Source organism: Triticum dicoccoides, chromosome 6A (genome assembly GCF_002162155.2).
Source record: "Triticum dicoccoides isolate Atlit2015 ecotype Zavitan chromosome 6A, WEW_v2.0, whole genome shotgun sequence".
Classification (NCBI taxonomy): Eukaryota; Viridiplantae; Streptophyta; class Magnoliopsida; order Poales; family Poaceae; genus Triticum; species Triticum dicoccoides.
Genome location: NC_041390.1, coordinates 183,280,968 through 183,306,878, shown reverse-complemented (window position 1 = coordinate 183,306,878; position 25,911 = coordinate 183,280,968). Strand labels below are relative to the sequence as shown.

At 43.1% G+C, this 25,911-nt stretch overlaps 1 protein-coding gene across 2 annotated transcripts; it reads left to right on the top strand.

Annotated features, from left to right (window-relative positions):
• Positions 1 to 456: 456 nt before the first annotated feature.
• Positions 457 to 25,532, top strand: LOC119316515 (methyl-CpG-binding domain-containing protein 9-like). Of its 2 annotated transcripts, none has more exons than XM_037590838.1 (11): positions 457 to 1,296; positions 11,436 to 11,521; positions 11,853 to 12,175; positions 12,351 to 13,481; positions 14,665 to 15,357; positions 16,304 to 16,612; positions 17,300 to 17,635; positions 20,565 to 20,663; positions 20,941 to 21,450; positions 22,671 to 24,551; positions 24,743 to 25,532. In XM_037590838.1, exons 1-11 carry the CDS (start codon positions 632 to 634, stop codon positions 24,986 to 24,988), a joined length of 6,279 nt encoding a protein of 2,092 aa, XP_037446735.1. In that variant the 5' UTR covers positions 457 to 631; the 3' UTR covers positions 24,989 to 25,532. The 2 variants fall into 2 exon arrangements, with proteins under 2 accessions (XP_037446735.1, XP_037446736.1); XM_037590839.1 differs by lacking the exon at positions 457 to 1,296 and adding an exon at positions 10,024 to 10,164.
• Positions 25,533 to 25,911: the final 379 nt, after the last annotated feature.

Here is a 25,911-nt window from a genome sequence, read left to right as displayed (position 1 = left end):
AAGACAAATTTTTTGGGACAGATGAAGTATGAACTAGTGTTTGTAGTATTTGATCATGTAAAGTAAATATACGTACGTACATGATGAACTAGTATGATGCAATTTCTTCCGCGAAACTGTTTCGTCAAATTGCAAACGTGTTTTGTGAGTCAAGATTTTGCGGGGTCTGCCAGAGTTGCTCTTATCAGTACACCAAACGTGCTTTGTCGATGTGTACAACGAACTAGACGCAGCCAACACCAAACTGTAGAGCACCGCGCGCGGACGGACACAGCACCGCGCCCCGCTGCACGGGCGAAAGAGCTTCCGTCGCACGCTCCGCGCCACCGCAGCCCATCTCCCCAGGCACGACATGGCTCACTGACAGCCGGGCGCTCGGCCGTTTCCACCTACGCGTCCCAGGCCCCTCGTCCACGTGTCCCGTCCGTCCTGTCCGTTCTTCTCCTTTGCTTTGCTTCTCCCCGGAATCCCTCGCTCCCCCCTCCCTTAACCCCAGCCGTGCTTCGCTCGTGAAGCTGCTGCTTTCCCTTGCTCGCTCTCTAACCTCCTCCTCCCCCCTCCCTCCCCGTCGCTATGCCCGGAATTCGAACCCTAGCCTGAGCTCGGGCGCGCCCCTGATCCCCTGTTCGCCATGGATCGCCCGCCACATCTCGACATCGACCTCAACGAGGCGCCCTCGCCGCCGCCCTCGCCGCCGGCGGCGGTTCCTCAGTCGCCGCCGCGCGGGTTCGCTGCCCCCATTTTTGCTCCTCCGCCTCCGCTGCTGCTGCCGCCGCCGCCACCACCCCAGCCCCAGCCTCCCGCCAACGCGCAGGCCCAGCTGCTGCTCGCGCACCAGGCCCGCGAGATAGCGCTGGCGTACCACCGTGGGGAGTCGTGGAGGCTGGCTGCTGCTACGGCCATTGCGGCCGTGACCGCTGGTTCGTCGGTGGAGGTGCCGCCTCCAGCGCAGCACCCGGGAGTAGCGGGGTGGGGGAACCCGCCGCCCCCGTGCGCGTCCTGCGGCCTCCCCGAGCTGCCGGGGGCCACCATTATCTGTGACGCCTGCGAACGTGGGTTCCACGAATCCTGCGTCCACGTCTGGGGGCCGCTTATGCGCCAGCCTCCGCCACCACCGCTGCCCACCCCCCCTGGCGTGCGGCGGCCTCCGGTAGCCGTGAACGAGGACTGGATGTGCCCGGCGTGTGAGATAGGTGGTGCCCACTCTAAGCGCTGGAAGCTTCGAGCAGTGCCGCTCGACATCAATGCTGCCCCACGGGAGGATCCTGTTGCCATCACCGTCGGAGACATCACCAGGCAGTTATCTCAGCTCCCTCTTAATCATCTCCTTATGAATTTAGATCTTTTGATCAGCGAATTTTATATATTAGCTCTAAGAAGTAGATTGTTGTTCATGAAACGCCAGTACTTTGCAAATGGTAATGTTGAGTCCAATCGAGAACGTGTCATGATGGTTTGAACCTTGTTATATATCGCTGATGTTTGGTTTGCTACTTCTTATGATTACACAGATGCACTTGCTATCAACATAGCATATGAATCTGGTATGTTCTTTGGATTTTTCTGCTTTGCTTGACTGTTGATAACACTGAGACCTGAATGCCTTGGTTTAAGTGCTATAATTAGCAACTGGTAGCAGTGGCTTTCTAAAGCATTAGTAAGAGTGCAGCATGGTGTTGCATTTTCTTTTAGTGGCTTCTAAATTTAGGTATTACACTGAGTAATTCGTGGTTGCTGCATGTTTCTCCCTGATTTACTACAAAGAACAGGGTATGAGATACTGCAGCTAATTTGATACTTTCACCCTTTCATGGCAATAAGGGCATGCGCAATGATAATTTTATTTTGTTCTAGTTGTGGCACAAATTTGGTTTGTGTTATTAGTTTATTGAAGTAGGATGCCTGCATGTTTCGGTCTTGACAGGTACATGCAGTTCAGCCTTAGGAAATTTTAAAATCACCACGACTTGCAATCTGTAGGAGAGAAATTTGTAACCTTTTTTTTTCTTTCATTGTGAAGGTATCTTATTGGTTTCTCTTGCATTGTTGCATGAGATTGTTGTCTGACATTATCTTTATTCAAAATTCTAGTATGGAAATTTGAACTAGTTCTCTCTAGCGTGAATCATGAACTCTTTTGTGGGTTCTTTTTCGGTCCATTAAGTTTGGGGTTAGGTATCACTTAGCATGTTCCAGTAAATTAATTAACCAGGTTCAGAAGAGGAGAAGATTTGGATTGGTGTGATTAATTGGAGAATGGATCACTAGTAATAGAGTAGAAGGCACCGAAGCATCGACGATGAGGGTGTCTCGCTGCCGAGCTGCGGATGGAAATTTATACGGAGGATCAGGTAGATGGGGATTTTGTCAGAACAATGAGCTAGTTTTATTGATTGATTGACGATAGTACAATGGATCAGAACAACTGGAATGCCACCAACAAAGAAGATCCATGATAAAACCGGAAGTTGCATGAAGGTCCTTTTGATCTAATGTTTGATGTTTCTCCATGTCTTTAGTGACGAAACCACAAAAGATCAAACCCGCACAAGCCAGACCAACCTTATAGGTTTTGAAGAGCCACATGGGTTGGCTAGCTCAAGTGGTGAGAACCTAATGTGACCAAAAACACTGTGGTCGAGGACACACCCCTTGCAAGGCAGCCTGCCAAACTGTTGCTCAGACATACAACCAGTAGAGAAGGTGCAAAGCCCAAAATAGCGAGCATTGAGAATTACTAGCTCCATGAGGTAGATCATCATGGTCACACTAGGGCGAGGATGGAGTTGGGAGACCACCATGGGGCCACCACCTCCAAACACAAGCCTAACAAAGAAGGCACCTAAACTCCTAGCCAGATATTGATCCTTACTTCCTAATGCTAAATCGGTTGTCGAAGGCGAGGGAAATTGGCGGAGATTGAAACGGTGGACGATTCGTCCAATGGCTAGGGTTTCATCATGTCTCATGTACAAGGGACATGTGAGCACAAGATGATGCATACAACTTTTATGAAAGGGCCATCATGGAGAGAGATCAAGTATAGTGACTTGTGGCCGAACGCTTGTACCACCACTCTTCTTGACAAACCATCCTCCACCATTAGAGCGTGTGTATTCATCACCGTGTAAAGATTTCGCTTGGTAAGGAAAACCATGGTCGACGACTGTACCAACACCAACACCACGATAGGGCTCCACCACAGCTCTCTACCAGTGGTGGCGCCTGTGAGGAAGAACAAATTTAACATGTTTGTCAGGCGTGTGGGTCGAGCGATAGTAGGAAGAAGCTGGTATGGTAAGAGAGACAAAAGGAGGGTGGGCAGAGTGCTGACATGGTCGATGGATAAATACTCGTGTAGCTCTGGTGCCACCTACGCATAGAATTACTATCTCTGTCCCTAAATATAAGACGCTTTTGCAGCTCAATTTGAACTGCAAAAACGTCATATATTTAGGAACGGAGGGAGTAGTTCTTTTTGTATTCGCATAATCCAGAAATCCTTTACAAGATTGAATTGCGTCTACATTCTTGTTATGATTAGAATTTGTTGTGAATCACAACATTGTGATAGTATCCCTAATCTCTCTTACACTACAATGTATGGGACATCAAACAAACATGTACTGGGTCTTCCTGTTAGCATCCGTGCCTAACCTGTATCGCCGTGGCAATCTATTTTGGTGCCTCTTGTGTAGTTATCGTCGCATCATTGCTCAATATCAGTGGACATGACTCTTGTTGTTAGGTTTTTTTCTTCAGATTCAGTATTGTCGGCCTTGACTCCTTGACCTCGCTACACATTCTTTAGCTAGATCTCTAAAGGATCTTTTTAGTTGGCATGTCCATGGTTACTTGTTACTCCACCGAGTTCTTTTGTTTCTCGTCAACTTTATCCAAAGCTACACAAATCTTCTCAATTTTTTGTCTCCTTTAGCTAGTAATTTAATTTCCTTAGTTTGTCACAACCCTTCCTTATGTGACCATCTGCATTGAATCCTTTCCATTTTTTCTTCCCGATGGCCCATCCTAATTAGATCGAGCATGGCCCAACTCCAATCTCTTCTCTCGCCTCTGACGTGTTCTCCCCGATGTAAAATTGCCCTTTTGGTATTTATGTATAACCTTCTATGCAGTCCGCGATCATTGTCGCGACTAAAAAATTATCGTCACCATGTTCTTACTTGTGGCCACTATTGTCAGCTTTAACAATTTTCATTATTTTCCATTAACGTGGCAACTCTTTCTGAGACCTTACTTGTAGATGGTCATTTGGTCTAACTCCTTATAACGGTTTGATTTGAGATGTTAACCCATCTTTCTTTCTGCCGTTCGATGAACTATAAACATAGTTTTGATGTGAAATTGGAATTGTTGTTGTGTCTGAACATTAAAGAGCTATCAGGTACTTTCTGAAGGCTTAGAGGAACAAACTATCAAGGTTTAACACTGGTAATGTTTGATCGTCAGTGTCACATGTATTTTATGAGTAGAACAAGTCATGACACAATTTAGTACATCTTCATAGAAGTCTGAGTGGGACCTTCTACACAACCGGTTAGTTAAGCTCGTGAGACATTACATTTCAACAAACGCATTGATGGTGATTCTCGGAGAGGTATGCCATGGTATCCCCTTATGTAGCAAATGGCATCTATGTGAACCCCCATGTGACGATTCTGCCACACAAAGGGAGTTACTAACCTTAGGCCATGTAGGGGAGATGAACCAAGGAAGAGACATGATGCGAGCCATGTCATTGAGTAACCTCATATAGTGAGTCGACAACCTACATCCGAGAGGACTTCCACATTGCAAGATCTAGGGGAATCATCAGGATTGAGGGTATACTTGGTTTGCTCATGATCACATTTTGCCATATTTCCTGGATTGAAGATTTTCCTATTTACCGATATCTTCATGTTGGACTTGCTAAGAGGCGTTTCCTACTTATGCAGAAGAGCCTATGCTTGAGAGGAAAACAATAAACGATGAAGGGAAATTATCTCCCAAGGCTACATTCTCTTCTCTTAACTTGTGCCTCGTCCTATTCAAGGCACTACCACGCATCTTCCTTCATATGACATTTTGCCATCAAGTCTCCTCGGGGCCAGTTGAAGGCCAACAACAACAATATGGTGGCTATACTCACCCATGGACACCTTCGAGAACATCAAACCGCCTACAAGATGTCTTGACCGTATATGAGGGTGTGGTGGAAACGTTGGCCATGATAAAGGAGCAATGGATGACTATTATGTCGTGATGCCACCTCGTCACCAACACCCTCGGTGTTGGCGACCCCCCTGCCACCCTTGCACACATTATGTCACCCCCTCGAGAAAACACAATAGATCTTGCGTTTCATTGCATTGAAAAGAAGGGGTTTGAGTTACAATCCTCATAGGAGGCAGTTACAATCTGTGATTTGGAATCAGTGGACATCCCAAGTTGGGGGGTGATAGCTCTAAGTCCTAATGCTCCGGCACGTGCCCAGAGGGCTGCCTCATCTTTGATCTTTGTACGTAAGTCATTCGTCAAGGGGTGACCTCCTTTGACGGCACAATCATTTCGGTGTTTCCAGAGCATCCAGGGGACTAGCAAGGTCGCATAGGCGAGGCCTTTGAGCATAGGCTTGGGGGCGAGCTGCCTTGTGGATTGCCACCAAGCATTGAGCGAAGGCTCGTTGTCGGGTGGGAGGTAGGGCATCCTTAGCCAGCTCAGCGTCTCATACTGGACCTGCCGAGAGAAGGGGCCGGTGGGGGTGGGGGGAGGGGAGGTGATGCATGGTCTCAGGAACTTGGTCGCAGAGGGGGCAGCGCATGGGTGCTGTAGGCCGTGGCGAGCGAGTAGGTCCATGGTCCAGCACCGATCAAGGTTAGCAAGCCAGTGGAAGAATCGGAGTTGCGTTAGTGCCCAACAGTTCCAGGTGAGCTTCCAAGTGTCGCAGTCGGTGGAGCTGTGGAACGTGGCTAGGTAGGCAAACTTTGCGGAGTAGATGCTGCTTGCGCTCCATTTCTAGGTTAGATAGCCCGGCTCGGTGGAGAGAGTTGTGGGCTTGATCTTGTACCAGAGTTGGAGGTATTTGCCGATTTCCTGGACGCCAACGGTGCCATGTATGTCTCGTGCCCACTGATCAGTGTGGAACCCGTTGGCGACCGTCCGGAGCTTGCGGCGGCTCTTGGGGATGCACGCATACAGGAGGGGCGTGATCTCGCAGACTGAGTGCCATCGATCCACCGATCCTCCCAGAACAGGGCCCCTAGGCCATTCCTTAGCAGCATGGTGGTGGAGGCGGAGGTGCACTCCTCGGCGCTGAACTGCAGGTCAAGGCCGTTCTAGGCCCTAGTATTGTCCGTGCTGCTGAACCAAAGCCAGCGCGTGTGCAGCGCGAGGCCGGTGCGCTCGAGGTCGTGGACGCCAATTCCACCTAGCGAGATTGGCTTGGAGATGCGCCGCCAGTTGACGTGGCAGTTCCCACCATTAGCTTTTGTGCGTCCGGCCCAGAGGAATCCTCTGGATTTTCTCAAGTACCTTGATGGTCTTCTTGGGGGGGTGCCAACACTAGCAGCTGATGGACGGGGATCGCGCTCAGTAGTGCCTTGATGAATGCGAGGCGGCTGGCCTTGTTCATGAGGCGCGCCTTCCATCCTGGGAGCATACCGGCAGTCTTGTCGACGACGGGCTGCAACTGGGCAGCAGTGGGTCGCAAGATCGTCAGTGGAATGCCCAGGTAGGTGATGGGGAAATCCACAATGGGGCAGCCCAGGAGGTCGACGGCGGTGGGCGCAGCCTCATCAGTGTCACATTGAATCAGGGTGGCGGAGCTCTTCAAGAAATTGACCCGAAGGCCCGAGGCTTGCCTGAAGAGCTGCAAGATGTTCTTCTCTGCCATAATATCACCCGGTGATGGGTGGCAGAAGAGGATCACGTCGTCTGTGTATGGCGAGACGGTAGGGTTAATTGAGTTGCCTATTTGTTTACCATTGGTGTCTCTGCCAAAGAATAAGTATGATATGATTCATGATTAACTTCTTCACACCTTAGGGTGTTACTCATTATCTGGCTGCATGGAGCATGATCGGTGCCATGTAGCCTACAGGTGCAAGTGCAGTGGATTTGATCAGATACTGCTCAGACCATCCCCTATACGACATTATTTTGTTGGATTCAGAAGCGAATCGGATAGCGCTAGGATGTAGATACAAATACAGCCGCATAGCTAGACTTGGCAGGTAGCGTAATGCCTCATCCGATAGTAGACACAAGTTAACGGGGTAATACACACATGCGAAGAGTATTTAAACGTCGAGCAAAATCACAAGAGTAAAGGGCATATAGAACTACAAGGTGATATATAACAATTAGAAGCACATAATAAACTCTAGAAGGCGGTAAACTTCCACAAGTAAAACACTAGGGACGCCAGCATACCATGTCATAAACAAGTAACACCCGTATGACAAGTTTGTTACTAAAGTTCTATGGAAGTTGGATTATCCTATTTAAGAGGGTTGGATAATCTCACTAAAAAACTCCATAATCCTAACACCATCAGATATTAGGAATAATATATCTTGTGTGCCGGGTTTGGAATCGGAGCAGATAGGGTCTAGATGTAAAAAAAAACTATTACCATGTCCTATCTATACATTGGATCCTCAAATGGTCCGGTTCAATAATTATCCAAATCACATCCCCTAACATGTGGGTGACTACAGTATCATCTCTTAATTCCGTTGCATTATGGGGCCACAGCCTATGGCCTCGTGGAAATACGAGTTGCATATTTCCTCGCATGGTACCAGAAGTTAGGTTTAGGGATTTGATTTTTAATCCTGAAGCCGCAACTCATCTCTCTCCTGGTCTTCTCAATTCGAGTTTCTCCCGACCTCCTCTCACCATTGTCTTCATCCCACTGTCGCCGCTGCATCCCCATGTTCCTAGCTGCATTCGCATCGCCTAGATTCACAATTGTTGCCCGTCTCGCTCTAATAAGGTCCACTTGTCAGCCGCTCCTCTCGATTGGGCCCACTGGAAAGCCACTCTCATGTGCCGCCGGGCCTCTACCCCACCCGTGCCCTTTTGGCCTGCCCACACACTCCCATCAATTGTAAGGGCCAGTTCTTTTGGGGCTTATTGCTGGCCGTGGAAATAAGCTGCCCCCTCCCCGGCTTATTCTATAAAATTTAGGCTTAGGCTTGCTTATTTAGGTTCTAACGTCAGCTCTCACTCCGCACCGCCGACTCTCTCCCCAAGTTGCCAGCGTCTGGATCTGTACCTCACGCCGCTGGTGCTAGCGGGATCTCCTCACGCTGCCGGCTCTAACCCCGCACCGCCGGCTCTCTCCCCAGGTTCCCGGCGACTGGATCTGTACCTCGCGCCGCCGGTGCTAGCGGGATCTCCTCTTCCTCGCGTCCCCCAAGTGCACGACTTGGAGCTCCCCCCTCAGATCTCGCGTCCAGCCTCATCTTCATAGGTGAGCTCTGGTTCCTCCCTTCCTCTCCCGGTTCCTCGATGGCTGACGATGAGCAAAAGGGTTAGATTTAGTTGAAGTTTTAGACTATGGTCATTTTTTGGCTGACGGTTCAATAGAGGGTCAACTTTATGAACTCTCACTATAGATACTGCCTTTTCTGAATCCGAATTTGTTCTGGGATGAAATATCCAAGTCCTACATTGGATTCTGCTGGATATTGAATGGCCTTCTTGAATGGCTTACTACGGGATATGACTTTGGATCGCCCAGATAGTATCCGTCCTGTTTCCAGTCCTGTGTCCGGAGAGTGCTGTGGGGATGGAGTTGGGCATCCAGTAATTTGGCTCTCTACACGGACGGCTTGCTTTTCTGCTCTTTAATTCTTGTGGGGAAGAGTATAATGCAGTTTTTTATTTTATTTTTTTATGCGAGAAGGGGTTCACTATTTCAGAATTTCTAAAGAACATTCCACTTTGATAACAAAACTTGTTTTGCATTATGAATTCAAATTTCAAATACTATTAAGGAAATTTCTTCTGGGTTTGATTTTACCATGATTTTCTTTCTCACTGAAAACTATTGGGTTTCCTTCCAGGCTTGTTAATCCTGGGGCCTGCCCCTATGTATTTTATAATCTTGGAATACTACAACAAGGTGCACAGCATTAATGAGGAATAAAGAAGAATAAACGTAGCAAAAATAGGCAGACATAAATTATATGAAACATGTTGCTGTTAAGGTAGAAGGGGCATCCATTAACCAAGTTATGCATGGAAAACCTACTAATCATCTATTCTGTTCTTCTTTTAACATGACAACTCTCGCATGGCTGCAAATTTTTCTGATCAGTTCATACGCATTTACCCAATTGTTAGCAGGCGACGCCTTTCCTTTATTAAAGCATTTCAATATCATATACAGCATATAAGATTATATGAGCATTTGTGAAACATGTACTGCTTAGTGATGGATTCTGACCTGACTTGTACTGTAGGTTACTCCTTCCCTATTTTGGTTATGTTATTCCATAATTATTGCAAGGATGGTCTCCTTTGGAGACCGGGCCATGGTCACGTGTCAGATTGCTTGGTTTTTGTATTTCAAAAAGATATATTTCAGACTAAATTTGAAGAAAAAGAATGCCGGTCAGAAAGTGGCATTCTATGCTTTCGCGCATCAACCCTCATGCATGCCCCTTTTTTGCAGTTTCTCGTGTACTTGTTTTAATATCACATTTAGATCCACATAAGACAAAGGCTTATGTACTTACAGAAATCGTTCAACCAGATGACCCTGCACCAAATTGTTCTACTTTATTGTCTATATACAGCCAAGTCTTATAAGATATACATGCTGGAACGGTGACGTGGAATTTGTTAAAAGTATATATTTTTATTGTAGTGATGGCACATTTTTCTCATGTTCCTTTATGGAGGTGATAAACTGAGTACATACTCCATGGGTCTTTCCCTTTATAACACCAATCGTCCCGAGAATCAATCTCCTTGATAAAAAAGAGAATATCGTCCCGAGAATCAATCTCCTTGATAAAAAAGAGAACAGGAAGGGAAAAGAAAAGAGCGAGAACCCTTAACTTTGCCCTCACCCTTCTTCCGCCAATCAGCTCTGAGATCTCAGTTCAGTTGACAGGAGTTGATGTGATCTGTGAACCTGTGCATCTTGAGGTAGACCTAGTTTTTCTCTCTCTCTCTCAGGTGGGGTTAAAGGCTGCGCTGCGTGCCTTTTCTTCCTTCTGTTTGTTGTTTTGGGGATTACTCCTGATTCTGCCCTCGCTATTGTTCTGCAAATCAGCCCTGGAATATTGCTTCAGCTGATGGCAGATCGGATGATCTGCAAATCTATGCATCTGGAGGTGCAGATCTAGGTTTCTTTCTCCTTGCACGAGGTGGGGGTGGGGTGGGGGGCGGGTGCAGAGGGCAGTTCTAGAATTTCCAACTTTTGCAATTTTGTGAAGTGTTATACCTGCATCAGATCATGCGTACTGAAGTTGGTAACAAACATCAAAGTTTGCTTTATTTATTCTTGCGGCCTATTAGTTCTGGTACATGCATAGATGATGTACAATTTCCCCACCTTGTTTGGTCTATTTTGATGCTAAAATTTTAGTCACATATTATTTGGTGAATCTTTCTCTTGATTTCATGGACAAAGTTGCCCCAATGTTCATTCTCTCCTTCAGCAGATCTTTTGATCTTCTTAAATCCACATGATGTACTAGATCCCATCAGTAGCCCATCCACAGATGGTTGCGAAATTGCTGCAGCCGAGTACATAACTGCAGTATAACTTCAAAATCAAACATGATTTGAAGCTAACTATTTCTGTTTTCAGCCCACCATCATTCTGTACAATGTTTAGTTATCTTGATGATTGTTCTTCTGTACCTTTAGTGATTATTATGGAGTTGAATTTGCTTAATCGAGTTGTCTTTGCATAACAGTGTGTTAAGAAGCTTATACCCTTAACAGTTGAATAGGTTGCGCCGCAATAATTCTCAGTAGTACTGCAAACTAAATTGTAAAACAATCAAATCGTTATTGTCCTCTCATTGTTTTAGACTACTTTTATGTGCTATGCTGAAGAGAATAAGCGCTGAAAGCATGCTTGCATTTACTCTAGCCGGTTCATTGTGTTACAGAGCAGTGCTTTCATTATCTTACATGATGCTCGCTGTTTTATTGTCAAGTGGTTATTGTCTTGATTATTCTTGAAAGATCTGTTTGAAGGAAAAACTTCTGATTTCTTGAAAATTCTACCTTTTGCAAAGAAAAGTGAAACTACAAGTAACTTGTGGCAGCTATTTAGCGATAAACTTTATAAGATGTACTGTTTTTGGGTGCATAATATCAGAAATGTTATAGGAAGTTTTCTAATAACCCTTGTTGTACAGACATTATCATCAGAAGAGAGTTAATATTATTTTTTTGATCCTCAGAGTAAGTGTTGCTGATGGAGCTCACTTGACCGAATTGGCTACTCCACGTTTCGAGGGGCTGCAATTGAATAATACAACTCCTTTTGGTAAGGATATTAGAGCAATCATATGTACTGCAAGAGAGATGTATTTGCTTTCTGTTGGGGATTTTCCACACCTTTTATGCACTGTAACTTTTTAGACAGCAATTTGCTGTGCTAACCATCAAGATCAACTTCTGCTTGCCCCCATGTTCAGTGCATGTGTGGCCACTTAGGCATATTATGTGTTTATAAAGGGAAATTTGGTTCCAGTTCCAAAAAATTATGGGTCATGCTAACATTTTGAAGCTATACCTGTCTCGTCTCTAAAAGTAACTATTGACCATCATTGGTGGTGCATCTTATAATAATCCCTCTTCTGGCTATCATGTTGCAGATGGGAATCACTTTATGCCAGCATTTGGTCTTCCTCATTGTTTTAGCATAAGACAACAATTTCCTCCTGTGGATCAAAATTTCATTGCTGATGGAAACATAGAACATAGGTCCAATCATACACGCCGCAGGAGAAGAGATTTTCCACAAACATCAGCATTGCCCAAGTTTTCTGAGAAGCACGAGTTTGTAAGTTCCAGCATTTTGATGGAGCCATCATTTTTTATGAAAGCAACAGCCCCGAGTCCTACAGAAGAAAGAAATCCACTAAAGCCTCCAAAATTTCTTGCGGAAAATTGCAACCGTCAACCACATCATCGCAGTGTGAGTATCTCATTAACTGTTTCCGATTTGTTTCTTCATCCAGTGTCCATTTTAGATGTTATTGTTTCCCACTGGTACAGCCTTTATTTATTCATTTTATACTGCAGTTCTTGTATCTTACGTTCACTTTGGCACTGATTTTGATAAATATTACTTTGTTGTGTTGTTTCTCTAGGTTGGCCTACCTGTTCAATATCAAGATTTCTTTATAACTAGCTTGGGAGAAATTGATAAACAGGCAAGCTACCACAATTGCCACCAGATATGGCCAGTGGGTTTTACGTCTTACTGGCATGATAGAGTTACTGGTTCACTGTTTGAGTGTGAGGTGTGTGATGGAGGGAGTTTTGGGCCTTTGTTTAAGGTCAGAAGGTTACCATGCTCAGCGTTCCCCCTTCCAGAAGCCTCGACCATTCTCTCTCAGAATGGTGCAAGAAAGGCTGATACAATTGAAACAAAGGAAAGTAGCAGTTTTATTGGAGATGCTGCTAATGATATGGATGATGATCTTTATATGATCCGGGATGTTCCCTCTGAGACCAATCAAGATTTCTTATCATGTCTTACCAATGATACAGAGGATAAAATGACTTCTTTGGGTTGCAATGATGTACAGAGTTCAAATATGGTGTCACAAATACTACCTTCAAATTCAGAGAATGTTCCACCAAGTAAGGAAGCCAATATTAATGACCAAATTGGTGAGTTTACATTTGAGGGAACATCATCCTCTTCAGTATGGAGGATGATTTCTTGTGCTATGGTGGAAGCTTGTGAAAAAATGTACAAGGAACATGGGCATTTGGTCTTCTCATGCACACATAGTAGTGGAAATCATTTGTTAAACAAGGGGAGTGGATGTCAGAACTTTGATGGTCCTTACGCTCCCTTAACTAGATTTTGCTCATCCAATGGCCCCAGTATACCACGAATTATAGAAAAGAAGAATGATGTGGAATCTACTTATACATTACTGAAGAAGTGGTTATACCATGATAGAATTGGGCTTGATTTGGAATTTGTTCAAGAAATTGTGGAGTCTCTTCCTAGATCCAGGTCTTGCATAAACTACCAGTTCTTGTGCAATAGGGCTGAATTTCACTCTTCTATGACAGTTGCAAGTGGTTTACTTATATCTGTGCATAAAGATGGCCAAAGTAATGGAGATATGTCATATGATAGACATGGTGCGGTGACTGGGCTACATGATCATGTTCAGCCCAGCAGTTCTAGCATCCGTGAGCTACCTCCGGGACGTCCTATTAGCCATAAGCTTCCACCAGAATCGGCGGGAGATGTTTTCCAGGTAGCTCTTTACATATCTGCAGGGTCGTACCTGAGAAATTAGAGGCCCTGTGCAAAATTAAATTTTGGCCCTAAGTATTACTACCTCCGTCCCATACTAATTGACGCTCAAACGGATGTATCTAGCCGTATTTTAGTGCTAGATACATCCATTTGATCGTCAATTAATATGGGGCGGAGGGAGTACATAATTAACTGTGAGAACAAGTTTTATATTTCATATCGCTAATAAAAAAATGAAATGGAATTCCAAAAAAGAAAGATATGGTTCATATCACTAATATAATTGCTCAAAGAATTGTATCTTATCAAAAAACAAATCTTGCCCCGAATGACTTGATTTTTCGCATATGGTGGCATCATTTTAGCATTGTTTGATACTACTCACCTACGTTCCGAAATATCCTACAAATATAGAGTCAAAAATCTATATCTTTGCCGCTAATAACAAAAGGTTTTTGAGTTTGTTAAAAAAAGTGCCAATACATTTGACATGGATTTTTTTTATTATAGTTACCTGCTCCATATTTATACAGAGATTAGCAGTCAAGGTTGCTTGTTCCAAAATTGTCATCTATTTCGAATGTAAGGTGTACATAATCTTCAATTAGGTCTTTATAAACATTTTTTTTCAAATATTATCAATTGTTAAAAAGAAGTTGAATTTCTCTTCACCGAACAATTATTGATGGGGTAGGTGGGAGATTGACAGGAAGCGTACTAGCTATTCATTGCTGATAATAGATTCATTCTGGGGAATTGCAAAGAAATTAGTCAAGGAAAGATGGACTGATGGAGATAGTCTCCAATTTGAATAGGAGAGAGAGAGAGAGGGAGCGAGTGGAAGGAAGGAAGGGGGAGATGTGTGTGAGGTGGAGTTTGTAGACTGTAGTTGTCTCAGTTCTCGGTGTACAACTATCAAATAGCATTGCAAGTGCTTTCTCACTAGTACTGTTAACGCAGGATTAACATTTTTTTATCATTGCATGATTAACAATTATTACTAGTAGTACTTAATCAAATCTGGGCCCCCTCTGATTTGGAGGGCCTGTGCAGGCGCACACCCTGCACAGGCTTCCTGCATATCTTTCACTGGTTCTACTATTTGAAGAAACACATCTTTACACAGTTGTGCATTTCCTTCTTATTCTTGCATCCATCTTCTCATTGAAATATTCTTGTAGATATGGGAGTTCTTGGGGCGTTTTGCTGAAATCATTGGTCTCAAAGAAGTGCCTTCATATGAACAATTGGAAGATGAACTTGTTGACCCATGGCCAGTTTGTGGAAATCAGAAAGAAACATTGTTGAAGGGCATTCAACAATGTAGGGATTACTCTTCACCGATGAATTCCCCTGCTAATGTTTCTATATCACATTCAAATAGTGAATCTGGTCTATCCAATAATGAAGAGATTGTGTCTGTGTTTATTCCTGTGGAAACTTCTTCTATGAAGGAAGCTGGTCAAGATAAATTGGCAGCGCAGACACTTGGGAGGTGCACTGGTGTAGTATTGCCTGGAGTTCACCTTGCACTCTTCAAGGTTCTTTTTGGTGAGCTACTGTCAAAGGTTGCCGTATTTGTAGATCCAAACATTGACCCCAAAGAATCAAAACCCAGGCGTGGAAGAAAGAAGGACACTGAGAGCCTCATTTCAACAAAGGAATTTAACTTTGATATGCTAACTGCTAACAAGTTGACTTGGCCCGAGTTGGCTAGAAGGTACATGCTAGCTATTTCTTCCATAAATGGGTGCATGGACGTGTCTGACATTTCCAGTCGAGAAGGGGTGAAGTTATTCCGCTGCCTACAAGGTGATGGTGGCATACTGTGCGGAGCAGTACCTGGGGTTGCCGGCATGGAGAAGGATGCCCTGGTAAGCATTTTATACTTATACAATTAGCTAAACTTGTGATTCATTTGGATCATGCCTTCCTTTCCTTCTTCAGTCAGACATGAGTTGCAGTCTTTAGATTGCTGTATGCTATGGTTATTTGCTATCTGTTTTTGGATTTTTAACTTCTTATTTCTATTTAATAATATTTGCTTTGATTGCAACCCCGTACAATTATATTACCCACATTAACTCTTCATAATAGTATGTTTCTATGTTGTTTCCATGAGGGAAATAAGACATATCCCTGTTTTATTCTGCTTAGGAAAAAAACTTGTTTTTTTGGGTTGCTGTCACCATCGGTACCGCTTTCCGTTTTTTACGGTAAAACAACAGGGAATGCCATTACTCTGTATTTATATGTACTTTGTAGTATAATAGAAAGATGTATGTACAAGCCTAGCAAGTCGGGTATAATCAGTTGAGAGACTCTGCCCATTTGTTTTTTTCTATGATTTTATTCAGAGTTTTTCCACCTGAAGGGGAGCCTTGGCGCAGTGGTAAAGCTGCTGCCTTGTGACCATGAGGTCATGGGTTCAAGTCCTGGAAACAACCTCTTACAGAAATGTAGGGAAAGGCTGCGTACTATAGACCCAAAGTGGTCGGACCCTTCCCTGGACCCTGCGCAAGCGGGAGCTACATGCACCAGGTTGCCCTTTTTTTTCCACCTGTTTGCAGAAATTTTGTTGTTAAATCTTATCTATGGAGACATCTTGACTACATTAATTCCTTGTCCAGCTGTGTGATATTTTGAGAATTTTGAATATAATTTATAAGGATGCTGTTTTACGTTTGTTGTATAATTTATCTATAGTTTTTTGTTCGCTCACTAAGAGATATTATAAAATTTCCTGTGTTCTTATTTTAGATGATGATAAATTTTTATGTGTATTTTTGCTGCACTGTAATTAATGTCTTGTATTTTCAGCTGCTTCTGGAGGCGGAAAATTTGATATGCAGTTCTCTATCAAGTGAAGGAAACAAGGTTTTTATGATGGATTACAAATACACTGGTATGATAGATTCTGCTGAGGTGCCTATTGCTGATAATAGAACATTGCCAGATTGGGCAGAACCACTAGAGCCGGTGAGAAAATTACCGACAAATGTGGGAACAAGAATTAGAAAGTGTGTTTATGAAGCTTTGGATCGAAAACCACCAGAATGGGCAAGGAAAATTTTGGAACATTCGATAAGTAAAGAGGTCTACAAGGGTAATGCATCTGGACCAACCAAGGTTAGTAATGCTCCTGCAGGCTGCAGTCATATGATTATTGCTGTTCTAGACTGCGTTTATTTTCCTTCTTTTAGCCTTGACCCACTCTCTGTCCCTTAAAAAACTATTTTACTAATACATCGAGCTGCAATGCTTATGGTGTTTTTCTCGTAAGAAGTAACGAGTTGCAAAATATAAGTATGAGTTTGTATTAGTTTATGTTTTATTACCATTTGTTGTGTGGGTTGCAGTCTAGATTAGAACTACTCATGAATTTTGCTCTTAGCCGGCAAGACGAATACATAAATTCCGTTTTCTAGTTCCCCTGACAATTCTTTTGTTACGAAGTATTGTATCCCTTAAAAAGGATGACAGAAATGCGAATTTTGTTTGAAAACTTGAAAATCAGTCAGATGATGTATTTTGTATTTACATGTCTTTGCTTATATAGGCCGAGCAGGAAACTTCGGTTAACATGAACTTGCTGTCAGTATTGCACTTTACCAAAGTTTTACTATATATATAGCTGCCAGAAGAGGAGTCAGTGCATAGCACGGCCATACTTATGTTGTATTTAAAGAAATGTATTTGCTAGGTGCCTTATTAGACTTATTCTTTGCCATGATACTTTTGTCTATCTTTTAATTTGAGAACCCTTATAACTAGGGGACTATTTGGAAAATACACTAATTTTTTTTCTTGTTACAGAAAGCTGTTTTGTCTGTGTTGTCAGAGGCATGCCGTGTAATAGTGCCACAAAAACCTGAAAACCCAAGAAATGAAAGGAAAACTATTTCCATCTCAGAGGTTATCTTGAAAAAGTGTCGTATTGCTCTGCGCCATGCCATTTCTTCAGATGAATCTAAGCTTTTTGGGAATTTGCTTGGAACTACTCTAATGAACTCTAATGAGAATGAGGATGAGGGCATCCTTGGATTTTCTGGTATGGTGCCACGCCCTTTGGACTTCCGCACAATTGATACAAGGTTGGCTATGGGCGCTTACTGTGGATCTTGGGAGACTTTTTTTGAGGATGTGCAAGAGGTATGTTTTTCTTTAACACCCTTTTTATATTATGCTATGGTGATACGCATGGGATATTTTCTCAGATTTTCCATGGATGACTTCATGTTGCATTAGCTTGTGCTAGATGGTGACATGGTGGTACCACCAGATCATGGTGTTGCTTCAGCATCATTCTATCTTTTAACAGAAAATTTCAGAAATGTTGACTAGCTACAATCTGTTTTTGGAGATAGTTTGTCTGGGTTTCTCTAAGGCCTTGTTTGCTTTCGAGGGATTTAATCCACTAGTGGAATCAATCCACCTAGGGATTGGGCTGATCCCTGCTTGTCACCCAATCCAACTGTATACCAATCCATACCAAACCCCCCTCTTCAGATCTCATTTGGTTCTCCCAAACTCAGTTCAGAGTTATAAATGACACAGAGCAACATGTTTGGACATAACATTTGAACAACATACACAATACTATCATATACGAAAATGGTCTGCACCATATAACAAGATGGCAACAAGAATGCAGCAGTAACATGAATAAACTGGTAGACAAACATCTCGAAACGATACAAACACCATCTCCAGTTGCATATCATCCTTGATAATTCAGTACAAATTACTCAGAACTTTTGTGATCCACTCAAAAAATAAATAAACAAGAACTTGTGTTCCTCGATTGTGCACTTCTCTTCGATGTAGGTATCATACAAGAACTTGCTGACATCCTTGTTCTTCAGGTGGCATTTCTGGTTCAAGTAAAACAGAATAAGGGTCATGAACTCATCATTAGACAGACCCCATCATTTCTACAGGACGCGTCACAACATCAAACCAATTTTGCAACGCAAGAAACCATGCAAACTTTGAGGATGCACAATAACTTTCAAGTTGATTAGAACAACCATACAAAATAAAAGGAAAGCTTAATCCCCACCATACCAAAACAACCATAATAACTTTGAAGTTGAAGAGGTGCTCAGTTTTGTTCTACGGCTAGACTGGTAGAGCCCAAGTAACCCATGTTTAATCTTACTAGAAGTGTTAGCGGGTCAGAAACCTACCCATCTACTAATAGTATCCATGCATTCCTTACATATTCATTAGGATATATATCCACATATAATTTGGACAGCAACCAAGAAGAGTATAACTGCAAGAAAACGCAGGGGACAAACTACGGAAATTTGCAAAGACAAGTAACTGAGTCAACCTATTCTAGCAGCCATTAATAATGCAAGTTTTGCTCAATGTGTGTGTCCAACTACTAGTCACAATGAACTACAAGGACAGTGGAGAGCAACTGTACTAGAGGCTACAAACATGCACATAGGTGAAAGTCCAGAAATTCCAAGTCCTAACATATCTTTAGACATGAGAACCTAACAAGTCTCCAATCAAAACAGTAGACAAAAGCAAATAGATCTGCACATATTTAATACTGGACTACATGTCAGCTTAGAAAGATGAACCTTCTGTGAGTTTTGGTTACCATCTGACTACGAATAGACGTGTGTGTGTTTGATCTTATGATTGTTCTTGCAACTAGTCACAGCCAGCTCCTACTACACACACAACTATCATCACTTACTCGTCCAAGAAATGCAAAGACAATTACTAGAGACATGACAGATTTGGAGCCATGTGCGTGTGTTTGATCTACATGGGAACCTAACAAGTCTCCACATGAGAACCTAATTTGGAGCCACACAGATTTGACAAAATAACTACTATTCCATCACAGAAGGAATGAAACGGAAGCCCCACGGCCCCGCCTTGTCCGTCGCTGGCGACGGTGCTGCGGTGCAGCAGGAGGAGAGGGAGGGAAGGATTCAGGCCAGGGCAAGAAAAAAAAAGAGATAACTTACGGGAGAGAAGGCTGCCATCGTCACCGTCGTCATCTTCGCTACCAGCAGCACCGATGCCCTGCTCATTGACGATTCTACTACGCAAGATACAGGAGAAAAGGAGATCAAAGGAATAGAGAAGGGAAGGAGGCAGAGGTACATACTTACAGGAGAGAAGGCGACCATCGTCAGAGGCATCGCTGGTGGCTCTGCTCGGTGCTGTTTCTTGCGCCGCCGCCCCTTCGCCTCGGTAGGTTCGCGCGCCACCGCTCCTTCTCTTCTCGTCGTGGATCAGTTCCACGAGGATGAGCCGATCCTTTTGGCCCCTATGGAACAGAGTGGATTGCCGTGGTTTGGGCCGGTACTTTCCATGCCCTGGGCCAAACCAAATATTCAAATTGTGATCCACGTGTAATATTTCCCTGCTGAAACGACCGCCGTGGGTCGGGCGCGATCCCGGGCAATCCCGGGCACATCAAAGTTTACTGTGAAGTGTCTCGTCTGGGTTTCCCTAAGTGGGCTTTTGGTTATATGATGCTACACCAGTTTACTGTTGAGTGTGCATTCTACTACAGGTCTAAAGCTGGCATGAGTGCACTAACTGCTTCTCATGCTAAACTAAGCCCATTGACTGCTGCAGTACGAATTTACAATAGACAGAAGCCTAATTTTAAGGCTTATGATATCTATGTATATCATTGCTATTCATGTTGGCAATGTAGTAATGCCTGTTTATCCATGAGCGATTCTTATTCTCGTTTCTATTGACGGCTGTTTCCTTATTGATTGCCATTGTATATATTCATAAACTTTGATGTGCGTTGGTTTATGTCCATTCAAGGGATGTTACACATGCACAAAAAAGGTAAAGTGTTGTGCTGAATTGAACATCCCGAGCTTCTAAGTTGGTACATGAGACACATCTGTTTGGTTCAGAAAAGTTGGGAATGATTCCCGTTCATTCATGATTCATGAGCACAGCTACATTAGCAAATTTGATATTATATTTGGTGAACCTACTAGAACTCATTTGTTTATGTCTCTATAATTGAGCAGTATATATATTTAGTTCCCTGGTCAAATTATGATGCCATTATGTTTACCTGCAGGTAATCCGTAATCTGCACACTGCATTTGCTGATCGAGCTGATGTAGTGGAAATGGTTGCAGAATTGTCTCAGAGTCTTGAATCCTTATATAAGACAGAGGTTTGTTATCCCTTTCTTTATCAATCTATCTCACGTGATTTAGTCAACCTATCTCATGCGATTCCATAATTTCATTTCACATGCGTTTATGATCAAGATGATATTGCAACTAGAAAATAAAATAAATGGGTCACTGAGTAAGCTTTATACAATCTTATTGGGATTACCTATGCTGATTTGAGTATATATTAGCTTACTGTTAATTTTTACTAAGTTATATTACCAGGGATTTTAATAAACCTTTTGGATTTCTCTTCTTTTTACATGGCTGGTGCAGGTGCTCGACCTTGTTCAGAAATTTGATTGTCACCTGTCTAATGAGAATACTGATTCAGAAATCCATGAGGAGCTACATGAAATTCTGACTGCAGCAACCAAATTACCTAAAGCTCCATGGGAGGAGGGTGTTTGCAAAGTATGTGGCATTGATAGAGATGATGAAAGTGTTCTCTTATGTGATGAGTGTGACTCGGAATACCATACTTACTGCTTGAATCCACCACTAGCTCGTATACCACAAGGAGACTGGTTCTGCCCATCGTGCATATTGAAGCCAAAGAAAAAATCACGTCTTGACCAGGGTGCTCAGGATTCAAAACGACAACGAAAAGGAGCAGAGTCTCATGTTCACGACAAACCGTCGTGCATGTCAGGTCAAAAGAAATCACATCCTGACCAGGGTGTTCAGGATCTGAAACGACAACGAAAAGGAGCCTTTCACGACATACTTATTAAGTTAACTGTAGCAATGGAACAAAAGGAGTACTGGGAGCTTAGCACACAAGAGGTATGGGTTTTTTCTTCTATGTTTCAAGTAGATATCTCTATTGTTTAGTGTTTGGAAGTTTAGTTCTTTGTGTATTGCACAGTTCGTTGTGTTCCTTCATATTAAGAAAAATGAAGTGGAAGCTTGAGAGTTCAGACCAGTAAAACAAAATGGGTCATTTTTCTCATACAAAATTTAAGCTGGTCAGACTTCATTCCTTACTTAGACCAACATTTTCTGATTGGTATGTCCTGCTATGGTGGTAGGGATGTTGGATTCATAGGCACCCTGAAAATCGACATGTTTTAGATTTGCTGGTATTTTTACCTGGGGTTTCCTTTACTTGTACGTATGTTTTATAACACTTCCCAATTTCCCGCCCATCATAGTGGTAGATGAAATGTTTTATTTGTGTTAGCTCCGGTGAACTTCTACATGCCACATATATTCTGTGTGTTAGTCTGTTGGATTGTCCCTGTGTTGTCACAACCATCAAAATAAGGTTAATTATTCAAGCGTTGTTGGGTATCTTATATATGTGGCACTTTGTGCAAACAGATGAAGTCAACATATGTGTATGGTGCTATGGTGCACCCCATGGTCTCGTAGTTTAAATTATTTGATCCGTTTTTGAACTTCCCTTCCCTCACTCTATCATCTTGTGAACTTCCCTTCCCCTAGTCTATGCTAGGACAAGAAGACAGCTCTTTTGCCATCTTATTACCTGAAAAACGGGACCATGTTTTCAGAAAATTTCAACACAAAATTTGGGCCCCTTCATTCTCAGATTGAACTTATTTAGGCATATGCTTTGCCGTGTAAACAGAACAATTTGGCTTGGTGTATTTATGATTTCTGTAGATAATTGTATTTTACCGAAGTAGATAATTGTATTTGGCGCAAGAGGTCTTCAAAGAAAAAGGTAGAAGGGATAAGCGGAATGATTTTCTCTGACGCTTTGTACTGTCGTACTCTAGATAACCACATTGATGGTTTAGTTGGAGCTTGATTTTATAAAGTTAGCTCTTAGCCGATGTCTTGGACGATTTTCCTTAAAAGTCTGCACGGAACTGTGGATGGAGTACGTTGGTATTGTGTATTTACTCATTTGGCCTGATATGATTTTACTTGGCCAGATAATCTTTTCTCTATTAGTATACCTAATAATTTATCTGTGTGCTGATTTTCATAGTGGACAAAGTGACAACCTACAGTGTCTAACATTTACCATCAAAATGCAGAGAATAAATATGCTGAAATTTCTATGTGATGAAATGCTCAACACAGTCCTGGTAAGAGAACATATAGAAAAATGTCCAGATAAGTTGAATGACCTCCAGCAGAAGTTTCGTGCTTTGAATTTTGAATTGAAAGATTTGAAGTATAAGGAGGAAATGAGGACTTCATATGCTAGACAAAGCAGATGGAGCAAGACTGAACAGCACGTTAGCAATTGTTCTGGACTTGTGGAAAATCAACAGAATGAAGTGGCCATAGCATCAGACCATCTTGAAGAGTCTGAACAAGGTAATACTGGAGTTAACCTCAACCAGCCAGCTGAAGGGACACCTCCTGGGCAACTAAATGTTGGCAAACCTTGCAAAAGTGACAATGGCATGTCTATGGTTGAAGAAAATAAGTCTTTGGAACTTTCTGAACAACCATCAGGGACAGGTAGTGACCGGATTGAAGGGAACATTATGAACGAAAGGTCGCGTGATAACTTCAATTTGGTGGACACTCCTATTGCTGAAAGAGAACCAGTAGCTACACCTCTCAGTACACCGGGTGGGGAGTTGCCTGATGAAAATGCCAGCGCATCCCAAGATAATCTGAAAATGTCAACAACTAGATCACTTGAGCAAGCTGCTGATAATGGTGAAATGGATACTTTATCGGATGAGATTTCAAAAGTGCAGGAGTCAATTGGCACAGTAGAGTCACAACTTAATATGTCATCCCTCAGAAGAGATTGTTTGGGAAAGGATTCCTTGGGTCGATTGTACTGGGTTTTAGGACGATCTGGTAAACGTCCTTTGCTGGTCGCTGATGGAAGCATGCTGATATGCAAGGAGAGGGACATTAACATGGTTAATAGCTACCCCCCATCTACTTCTGATTGTAAAGGATGGAATTCTGCATCTGTTGTCATTTATGAATCGGATGACGAAATCCGTAGTCTTGTTGACTGGCTAAGGGAGTACGATCCAAGGGAAAAGGAGCTGAAAGATGCTATCCAGCAGTGGCAGCGGCATCTTTATCACCTGGGTAATTTTGTCCTCAGTGATCCTCCAATATCCAAGGGGTCGAACAGCGAGCAGCAGCTTATGGACCTTCCCAGTACCAAGGCTGGAGCAATTTTGGAGAAAACATGCCGCTGTGACTGCTTAGAGCCTATATGGCCTGCTCAACACCACTGCGTAGCATGTCATGAGACTTACTCCACATCAACGGAGTATGAAGAGCATGCTGGAAAGTGCAATGGAGATGTCAAGGAGAAGGATTCCGTTGATCCGAGCTCCACTGCCGAGTCCAGAAAACTGAAGTCATGCCCATATGACTTTGAAGAGATTTGCAGAAAATTTACCACAAATGATTCAAACAAGGAGATAGTGAAGGATATTGGACTTATTGGATCAAATGGAGTTCCATCTTTTGTCCCTTCACCTGCATCTTATCTTGAGCCTCCAGTTATTCTGAATAAAAACAAAAAAGATGATATCCCAAATGATTGGGTTTCCTCCTTGGAGGAATGCCAGGCAATGTCTGCACAAAAGTTAGGACAGGAGGGGTCCAATTCTGGTCAAAATTGTCCTGGTAGCACGGGTGATGAAAATGTGTCAAAATCTAAGAAGCCCGCCTCTGATAGTACTTCCTGTGAGGAAGCATCTTCTGCAACAGACAAGCCAACAAGATTGCTAGCTGTTAATGGTGGCTTGGTTCCGGAGTCATCATTGAGGCCTGTTATAGGAAGAAACTCTCATATCCTAAAGCAGCAGAAGATAAATTTGCTTGATATAGATGCAGCGTTGCCTGAGGAAGCTTTGAGAGCCTCAAAGTCTCAACAAATAAGAAGGCGTTCATGGCGTGCTTTTGTGAAGCATGCAGAATCAATATCCGAGGTGACTTGATCTATTTATTCACCTTCATGCCACAGAAAACATATATCTATTTACTAGTGTTTATGATTATTTTTGTGCTGATTATCTAGTATCCATTAAGAGCTCTCTAACATCATCTCCATACAAAATAAATGCTTGAGAGCGCTGATATTATCCATTGTACTGATTAATCGTATCTATGCCTCTTCCAGATGGTACTGGCGACCAGTGTGTTGGAGAATATGATAAAATCCGAGTTCCTGAAGAATGATTGGTGGTACTGGTCCTCCTTCACAGTAGCTATGAAGACCTCAACTGTATCCTCGCTCGCTCTCAGGATCTACACTCTTGATGACTGTATCATGTACACCAAGGAGCCTAACACCATGGTGGCTGACAGTACAAAGGTTGTAAACAAGGGGAAGAGGAGGAAAGAGCCAGAACCATCAGCGTCGTAATCTGCGCCGCTCTATTGCATACCCCAAACTTAGAAGTTCCGCAGGCGGTGCAACAATGTGACGCTGTGGTGATAGAGATGGTATAGACAGAGTCTTTGGTTATGTGGTCCCTTGAGTGGTTGAGCCTTTAGGCTAGCTAGCTTTGATTCTGGTGTTCCTGCAAGGGTGCAACCTTGACCGTTCATTTAAATAAGTCATATTTACCAGACTATAGTTGTGCGCCTTAGATATGTTAGGGCCAGCGAAGAAGGAAAATGCGTTGTTTTGAGGATGGCAGCCGCAATAGCTGTCGTTCAAGTTTTCTGCCGGGAGCGGCTGCATGCGAGCGTAGTTTTTTCCTTTTGGGCTAATCTGTTTTGGCTTTCAGGGATACATATCATTCATGTTAGCTCCCGGTCTGAGAACCCGAGGATATTGTGCCTCCTTTTGTACCCACCTTCACATGATTGACAGCATGTGGCGGGTAGTGGCCGTTAGCCTTTCTGTTCAACGATGCATGTTTGTTAGCCTTTCTGTTCAACGATACAATTTTGAACGTACGCAAGCCACTGCATACATGGATGTACTACTCTCAGTGTCCCCAAATACATAACGGTTTAGATATTGGCATACAAACAATTCTCCTTTTACCCTCTTTCTTGAGAGTGGAATCTATTAACCTGATCTGAAACCCCTTCTCGCCTAAAAATGTCACAAGGTATGTGAGTGGGGTGATCGAGTTTTCAAAACTGGGAGGTGTCCTACATAGACCAACTCACTAAGAGGACCGTTAAGAAATACATGCTTAACATCCATTTGATATAATTTGAAACTGTGATGATATGCATATGCAAACAAGATACGTATGGACTCAAGACATGTAGCGCCGGCAAGGTTTTATCAAAATCCAAGCCTTCGATTTGGCTGAACCCTCGGGCCACTAA

What these genes read in the sequence shown, in the direction of transcription:
- LOC119316515 (XM_037590838.1), top strand. Translation starts at nt 632, where the DNA reads ATGGATCGCCCGCCACATCTCGACATCGACCTCAACGAGGCGCCCTCG. An exon ending in ACCGTCGGAGACATCACCAG is followed by an intron (nt 1,297 to 11,435) that starts GCAGTTATCTCA and finishes TTTGATCCTCAG; the next exon opens with AGTAAGTGTTGCTGATGGAG. An exon ending in GAATAATACAACTCCTTTTG is followed by an intron (nt 11,522 to 11,852) that starts GTAAGGATATTA and finishes ATCATGTTGCAG; the next exon opens with ATGGGAATCACTTTATGCCA.